Source organism: Rhodamnia argentea, chromosome 11 (genome assembly GCF_020921035.1).
Source record: "Rhodamnia argentea isolate NSW1041297 chromosome 11, ASM2092103v1, whole genome shotgun sequence".
Classification (NCBI taxonomy): Eukaryota; Viridiplantae; Streptophyta; class Magnoliopsida; order Myrtales; family Myrtaceae; genus Rhodamnia; species Rhodamnia argentea.
In genome coordinates, this window is record NC_063160.1 from 5,364,351 (window position 1) to 5,372,839 (window position 8,489).

The following is an 8,489-nucleotide window of genomic DNA, read 5'->3' on the forward strand; positions in this document are numbered from 1 at the left end:
CCAAATTTTTCAATTGCCACCCTTATCACTTAAGAAGAGAAAGGTCAGGAATTCGATTCCCTACATTAGGTTGGGAGAGGAGACGAGTAAGTGAGAGAGCATGATTTTATAACCTGCACACAATACATGGTGACTCCTATAATAAAATAGGATAGCAAGTGAAACTTATGAATATTTTACGAGACACAAAAAAAAAAAAAAAAGCCGCAGAAGATTTTGATTCGTGAGATTAGTGTTCCGTGACCAAAATATTACATCATGTATATATATATATATCCAATCGAGACTTCGAACGGAATCTACGGGAGATTTAAGGACGATAAAAGAAACGTTGCCACGTTGACAATATACCAATGGTAGAATCGAAAGATCGAATAGTGAAACAAACTCGAGCCCATCGGGCACTTTGATCGGATCGAATCGAACGACTACCATAAAATTGTGGGCAAACGTGCGCAAATCACATTATATAGAGGGTGAAATCGACAAAACAAAAAAGCAACTTCTAGTATTAGGACCTCATGCCCGTTCGATGAGAGAGGGTCACTTTAGGAGCGGGGGTCCCACATCCCAATTATTTTTGCGTTGGGCGATCAGACGCGGCTGAAATTGATACTCCCCCCAATTTCCCATGCCTAAAAACATCAGCTCCAGTATATAATTTAGATAGGCATGAGCGAGAGTAATAAAAGTCCCATAAAGAATAATAAAGTAAGGAAATTAATGACTTGCTTTTTTTTTTTTGGTCGAAAGGAAATTTATGACTTACTTGAATCGAAGACAGCGTGCGAAACACAGATCGGCAACGTAGAATCCAAAGCTCCGATGATTCACTTCAAGCACGTGACGCTACTATATGATCCTACCCGGCGACATCCATTCGAAGATGACGTGGAGTTTACCTTCCCCATCATCACTTCCCTAAGTTGAGAGAAAATATTGTTATTCCCTTTCATCTCGGAGAATACCTCCGAATTCTACGCCTCGGAATTCGGACGAAATAGTTTAAGGACTTTACTCGGGTCCTAGCTTACTTGAATCGTGAGAGTTTTTTTTTTTTTCTTAATTTGAATTTTGCCTAAAAAAATAATAAAGTAAGGAAATTAACGACTCACGCGAATTGTGAACATTTTTCTTTCTTAATTGACTTTCCCTGAGAAAGGGAAATTTTTTGTTTTGGCAATCAGGTTGTCGACAGCTTTTAACCGGTTCGGACAAAAAGAAATTTTGGGGACTAAGAAAAGAATTTTGAGAATGGTTAACAATTTGGGATAAACATTTTAGCATCTCGGGTGCAATACGTGTGGGGCCCACGCGCGTTGCCCCAATTGCGTATTAATATTCGGGTTATTGGATAGAGGGCTATCTGGTAAATTTAGTGCACGGAATTTCGGTATGCTTATCCAATAGTAAATCGACGCTTTCTATATTATGAATTTTCAATATAGTTGATCCATTTTTTTTTTATGATATGACTAATGTATCTTGACAATGTCAAGGTGTAAGTCTCAAGGTTTCAAAAAATGTCACATGTAACTCACTGTCCGATCTTTTACAAAATCAAATTCAACATTTGAATTGGACACGTCAATTTCTTAAAATGACGCAAGCCTAGAGAGAGGGAGCACCGTAGCTGCCGTGGGACCGTGCACCACGGGATCGCTGCTCGGGCTCTTTGGCCCTTCTCGTGAAATGGGACTTTGTTTTTGGAGCCTTTCCATTAAGAGTGGGGGCCTTGACCGGGAGGGATAGAATCTAACCGTGGTTAGCCCCACTCCGCGTTAAAACCCCTAACCATGGTTAGGAGATCGGCCCCTGGAAGGCCTTTAAAAGGCGGCTCCTGGCTCTTCCTCTCCTCGCACCGAAGCTCGTTCGTGTCATCGTTATCCCCACCATCTCAGCTTGAATGATCGAGTCCTCGTTCTCTTTCGCTTAGCCTTTTCTCCTTCGAATCCTCCTTTGATCAGCTCTGTTTCGTTATCTCTGGTTCGATCTCTCTCTCTCTAATTGCTGAAATTTTTCGATGAGGTTCTTGATCATGAAGTTCGATTACAAAAATTTCGAACGACAAATGGGTTTTCGTTGAAAATAAGAACAGTCGAGGAGCGGTGCTGCGAGAAATGTTGCGGAGTGTGGGTGATCGTAAGACTACGAGACGACTTTGCTCCACAAGAGAGATCAAAGCTCCGCGAAGAATTTTGGGCTTTTTTAAAAAAAAAAATTGTTGGAAAAATTGCGCTGTCTAAAATCGGATGGGTCGAAACTAGATTTTTGTCCGTTCCTGAAATGCTGTTGAACACAGCAGTCATCGTTACGTAAAACAGAACCCGTTCGACGAGTTGAGCTTCAGCAAGAGTCGTAACTATTGTTGTCGTACTTGTTGTTGTTGGGCAGGGAGATTCGAAAATGGCGGCCACCGGGAACGGCGAGTTCAGCTTCAGCAACACCGCCGCCGGGACGGCGAGGAACGGGCTGACGAAGATCCAGACGACGGCGAGCGGCGGCGGCAAGAAGCAGAGCGAGATCTGCCACGACGACAGCGGCACTCCGGTGAAGGCGCAGACCATCGACGAGCTCCACTCGCTGCAGAGGAAGAGGTCGGCGCCGACCACCCCCATCACGGGCGCCCAGGGCTCCTTCGCCGCCGTCTCGGAGGAGGAGCGGCAGAAGCAGCAGCTTCAGTCCATCAGGTATTGTAACGTACGGGTTTGAAATTGTTGGAGGCTCATTTAATTTCCTTTTCCATGAAAATTATTCGCAACCGTGTCTTTAAATGAAATGGTATTTAACTTTAGCAAATTGGGAAAAAAATGATCAAATTTTTCGTTAACATACAACTTTGAAAGCTCAATTTACATCTTTTAATTAAATATTTACATCTAATTTTTTTTTGGGTTTTATGTAAATTAAATTAGTGCGTCATTGGCCTCGTTGACGAGGGAGACCGGTCCCAAGGTGGTGAAGGGCGACCCCGCCAGGAAGAGCGAGACCCCGAAGGTTTCACAGGACACCCACCACTACTTCACCCCCACCGTCGCCGTCAGCGACAGCGGTCTCAAGTTCACTCACATCCTCTACAACCTCTCTCCGGCCGGTATGTGTGCGTACATGGGTATCTTCTTTCGCTTTTTAACGTCAACTCTTGATGGAAATTGCGTGGCCATGTCCATGGGGGAAAGGAAGAGAAAGCAAGTCGATTTCCACGTTTTGCGGTTCATGAGAAATTGTGTGGGTCATCTTCTTTTGACTTGTCTTGAAATGGGGCTTGGAGTTTCATGGAAGTTATGATTTCGTGTCTTTAGTGGAAAAGAGTGGGGCCCTCCAGTTGGATTGCGCGAGCTCCCTCCTGGTCATTGTTTTCGTGCAATTATAGAAATTCCTAATGTGCTAGTGCAATGAACTGATTTGACATGGTGTGTGCCAAATTTGTAGATTCATTGAGCTAATAGAACTTTTTAAATCAAAAGATTGGATTTCCAATTTTGTGCAAGTAAGTTGTCCAATAGATTAATGATTTTGAGGGCGTGTATTCTGTGCAGAGCTATACGAGCAGGCGATTAAGTACGAGAAAGGGTCGTTCATCACGTCGAGCGGGGCTCTGGCAACCCTGTCTGGGGCGAAGACTGGCCGGTGTCCGAGGGATAAGCGTGTCGTCAAGGACGAGACCACTGAGGATGAGCTGTGGTGGGGAAAGTAAGTGCAAGCTTTCATGGCGAAAGCAAAAAGACAAAAGCAGATCCTTGCCGATTTTATCTATTAATTAAGTCGAAAAGTTCTGTGATATCTAATTCAGTCGCCATTCAACTCATGGTTGATTATGTTTATGTACAGGGGCTCACCTAACATTGAGATGGACGAGCATACTTTCTTGGTAAACAGAGAGAGAGCAGTGGATTACTTGAATTCTTTGGACAAGGTTTGTTATTCTCATCTTTGCTGGGATCTTTGTTTCTAGTGTCGATTCCCTCTGACGTTGTAGTGGGGCATTTTATGATTGAAAGCAGAATCATTTAACTAAATGTTACAATACTCAAATTATATTCCTAAAAGGAGAAATCACTGCTCACTTTCGGATGAGAATGATGGGAGTGATGGCATCTTTCTTGTCCTTATGTTGAAGTTGGTGTATGGGCGCTCAAGATCATTTGGGATAAGCAATTTCGTCCTCTTGTGTATAACTTTATTGGTACTAGGAGCAGGGGGATTTCTGGGCAATTTCTTGGGTTTGTACAGCCTGAACTGCATCGTCTTTTAGTGGCGTGTCTTTTTCCATGCTTTTGTTGAATGCATCAGCAATTAGCCTAGCAAATACTAGGGCAAGTTTATGGTCCTCACGGACCCACCCACCCTGGTTTTAACACGTACTCAAGTTTATTTTGTTTTAATTTCTGCACAAAAACGTTGTGGCACATGACACTTGGAAGTCTTCAAATGATAGTTATTTGTGTGACACAACAGTTTGTGCAGGAGTTGTGACAAAAATGAACTTGGGTTCCACAGGAGATTGGTCCTCGAGGGACAATAGAAAAACCCGAAAAACATTCGAAATAGCGAAAGCATAAGCACATTTTACCGTTCACTTATCACCAACTATTGCAGAATGAATAATAGACTGGTAAAATTCACTTAAAGGGCTAAATGCAATCACTATACTTAAATTCGTTCTATAGGTACAACGAATCTCGTCTATGTTTGTCGATGCTGCATATGATGTAAGAATTTGGCCTGTGATGGACAATTTTCACATGGGATCATTTACATGTCCCGTGACAGTCTAGCTCTCATATGTGATGCCTATATTGACGAGTTATTCATGAATTTGCAGGTCTTTGTCAATGACCAGTTCCTGAACTGGGACCCGGTGAACCGAATCAAAGTGAGGATTGTGTCTGCAAGAGCTTACCATTCTTTGTTCATGCACAACATGTAAGTGAAACAAAAGAACTATTTTAACAAGTCTTCTGCAGTATTTGTTCCTCTTAGTCTCCTGTCCACGAAAGGTTAAGCCTCACCAGATAAGTCTCCTGAACGTTGCCGTCATGTTAAAAATATTGAATCCTGTATGTGTGCATGGTGTTATATAATTCCAACTCATTAGCCCACGGCGGAGGAAGAATTAGACCTAGTGTACGCAATTCGATAACTGGGTGGGTTGGCAGGTGCATCCGACCCACTCCTGAAGAGCTGGAGAATTTCGGTACTCCGGACTTCACTATATACAATGCCGGCCAGTTCCCGTGTAACCGTTACACCCATTACATGACATCCTCGACTAGCATAGATCTTAACCTTGCTAGGAGGGAAATGGTCATCCTCGGCACTCAATACGCCGGGGAGATGAAGAAGGGTCTGTTCAGTGTAATGCACTATCTCATGCCTAAGCGTCAAATCCTCTCCCTACATTCTGGATGCAATATGGGGAAGGATGGAGATGTTGCCCTCTTCTTTGGATTATCAGGTATAGTATCCATCGGAGATCGGAAATGGTGCCAAGTCGGTCGTGACATATGATATGTGCCCTCTGCCTCTCTGTCTCTCTCTGCCTCTGTCTCTCTGTCTCTCTCTCTCTCTCTTAATAGTTCTTATCCTCTGCCCAACTTAGAGATCGCAGTGCCTTGATTGCTGCTGATGAACTTCTTTTGAATTTAGGCACTGGCAAGACAACTCTGTCTACTGATCACAATAGGTACTTGATTGGCGATGACGAGCATTGCTGGGGTGAGAATGGTGTGTCCAATATAGAAGGTGGTTGCTATGCCAAATGTGTTGATTTGTCGAGGGAGAAGGAGCCTGATATCTGGAACGCTATCAAGTTTGGAACTGGTAATTTCTGAACATGCCTTTTCGAATTTCTCGAATTGGCTGGATGAATCACTATACTTTAGTGGAATTAAATTGGATTTTGGTTTACATATGCCCTCAAGGTATGAAAATGACTCGAGATGTTTGTTGATGACAGTGGTGGAAAACGTGGTGTTCGAAGAGCACACAAGGGAAGTGGATTACTCAGACAAGTCAGTTACAGGTAAACATCTTTATCCTTTATAATTTCCGTTATTTTGGAGTTGTTTTTGAAAAAGATTTCTTTGAATCATTCCAAATAAGATAAACAACTGCATGTTTCATGATTGTGTCATGCTAGATACCCTCATTTTTAGTATTGCTCAAAGGTCAAAGATGTTGTTAGCTATGACTTGGTTAGTTTATTCCTGAAAGAACATTGAAGTCAACCCTTTCGTTTATTAAGCTAATGGGGTCAGCAAAACCCAATGATGTACAGTTCTGACCTAATCGGTACTGTATGTAGGCAATAAATATGATTGTCGAAGACTTAGTAGCAGAATAGAATATGATTTGAAGCAGAAAAATCAAGATCTTCGCTCTGTGAATAAGCACAGATATCTTGCTGCTAAAATCCAAGAAGCCTCAATATGTCATTGAGAATACTTTCATGATCAATTCTGAACGATGAAGTTCTGCTCATAACAATATGATGACAGTTTGTTATTACAAGCAAACAATTTGTAACATCTGATCTGTTCATGTTTCAGAGAACACGCGCGCAGCCTATCCCATTGAGTACATACCAAATGCTAAAATCCCATGCGTCGGTCCACACCCGAAGAATGTCATTCTCTTGGCATGTGACGCGTTTGGAGTGCTCCCTCCTGTGAGTAAGCTGAGCTTGGCACAGACTATGTACCATTTCATAAGCGGATACACCGCACTGGTACGTGTCCCAACTGTTGAACTTTGGTCCTTTGTTGTTTCAGATGCTTAATATGCAGTAGATGGTGTTTGATTAAGTGCTAGACATGATCTGTTCAACAGGTCGCTGGGACAGAGGAGGGTGTCAAGGAGCCACGCGCAACGTTCTCGGCTTGCTTTGGCGCTGCATTTATAATGTTGCATCCTACCAAGTATGCTGCTATGCTGGCTGAAAAGATGCAGAAGCACGGCGCGACTGGGTGGCTCGTCAACACCGGATGGTCAAGGGGAAGGTATTACATGTTTAAGCACCACTGATGAGTTGGATCTTATGAAGCTCTTTTTGACTCCGAAACCCTTTCATATGTATTGTACAGCTATGGCTCTGGCAGTCGGATCAAGTTGGCATACACAAGGAAGATCATTGATGCCATACACTCAGGCAGGCTCTTGGAAGCTAGTTACAAGAAGACTGATGTCTTCGGGCTGGAGGTCCCGACCGAGGTCGAGGGCGTGCCCTCAGAGATCCTCGATCCTGTGAACACATGGTCGGACAAGAAGGCCTACAAGGACACCCTGTTGAAGCTGGCCGACCTGTTCAAGAACAACTTTGAGACATTCACCGGCTACAAGATTGGCAAGGATAACAAGCTGACAGAGGAGATCCTCGCGGCCGGTCCGATATGCTGATCTCGAGGCCAAAGGAGTGTGCACGTGTGTGGTGGTTTGGGAGATTGTACTTGAGCAAGAATAACAACGTGACATTTTATATTGGGAGTGTATTAAGTTGATTTCCTATATGCTTGTGTGTAATAGTTTTAATTGGGAAACTACCAGGTTTTGGACTTACCCTCCCGTCAGCATCTTTGGAATGATCATTTTCCTCTTGCTCGGTTTAAACCATCACTCTCTCTTCTCTCTCTCTCTCTCTCTCTCTCTCTCTCTGCGCACCTTCACTGTCCAGGATTGATCTTGTCGCTTTCATGTGACTGGAACTCCTCAACTCAATTCTCAGTGGACATTTAGGATTTGGGGGTTACCGAAGGGGACTACATTGGGATCTGTCTCGATCCGCACGACATGGGAGGGGGTCATGGTTGAGGGATTTTTGTGGTGTTATTTGCCATTTCAAGTCATTGAAGATGAAAAGTTGGAGAGAAGCAAGGACTCAGTTGCGATTTCTGCTTTGTTTCCTTCCATGGCATTCGCCGATGTTCGCTCATAGATAAATCCAGCAGGAACAGCTGTGAAGTTTGAATACTTGAGATGTTTTTCCCCGTATACCACTGCAGATTCGGCACACAATTCATACAAGGATGATCCCATGATAGCTTGGTAATGAAGCAGAAAATCAAGTCTTAAATTACAGGAAGTAACTTTACATGAAAAATATTCATTCGATGATGACTAATGCTCTCTCTCGAGTTGGAGCGTAACATCGAGAACACCCGACTTGCTGAGCATGTCCGTATGATTCCCCAGGATGGGAGTTTCTTTTGCCGACGAAAATGACAGTTAATCTACCTATGCTCTGCTCGAGCAACAAAAACTAGATACGAGCCACGCGAAGCGCAAACCGCTATGCCAGCCTATGGATGAGATGCACCAAAGTCATTGAGTAGAGATGAGCAAAAGTGGTTTCGCAACTAGAAGACGCCATAGCTGAAACAGTTGTCTGCTTCGTTTCATTGCTCTCAAGAAATAGGCGAGGTGTCTGTTTCGAACCAGATGAAGAGCTACTTGAAAATGTGGCTTCTAGCTCGCGAATGGACTTAAAATAT

The 8,489-nt window shown here is 43.4% G+C and overlaps 1 protein-coding gene across 2 annotated transcripts; it reads left to right on the forward strand.

Moving 5' to 3' along the window:
• Positions 1 to 1,845: 1,845 nt before the first annotated feature.
• On the forward strand, positions 1,846 to 7,557 carry LOC115739384 (phosphoenolpyruvate carboxykinase (ATP) 1). Of its 2 annotated transcripts, none has more exons than XM_030672428.2 (12): positions 1,846 to 1,963; positions 2,396 to 2,690; positions 2,916 to 3,094; positions 3,540 to 3,693; positions 3,832 to 3,916; positions 4,826 to 4,926; positions 5,160 to 5,458; positions 5,650 to 5,823; positions 5,960 to 6,025; positions 6,552 to 6,730; positions 6,832 to 7,001; positions 7,086 to 7,557. In XM_030672428.2, the coding sequence occupies exons 2-12, from the start codon at positions 2,407 to 2,409 to the stop codon at positions 7,396 to 7,398; spliced, it is 2,004 nt and encodes a 667-aa protein (XP_030528288.1). In that variant the 5' UTR covers positions 1,846 to 1,963; positions 2,396 to 2,406; the 3' UTR covers positions 7,399 to 7,557. The 2 variants fall into 2 exon arrangements, with proteins under 2 accessions (XP_030528288.1, XP_030528286.1); XM_030672426.2 differs by having other exon boundaries at positions 1,850 to 1,986; positions 2,395 to 2,690.
• The last annotated feature ends 932 nt before the right edge of the window (positions 7,558 to 8,489 follow it).

What these genes read in the sequence shown, in the direction of transcription:
- LOC115739384 (XM_030672428.2), top strand. Translation starts at nt 2,407, where the DNA reads ATGGCGGCCACCGGGAACGGCGAGTTCAGCTTCAGCAACACCGCCGCC. An exon ending in CAGCAGCTTCAGTCCATCAG is followed by an intron (nt 2,691 to 2,915) that starts GTATTGTAACGT and finishes AAATTAAATTAG; the next exon opens with TGCGTCATTGGCCTCGTTGA. An exon ending in TCTTTGTTCATGCACAACAT is followed by an intron (nt 4,927 to 5,159) that starts GTAAGTGAAACA and finishes GTGGGTTGGCAG; the next exon opens with GTGCATCCGACCCACTCCTG.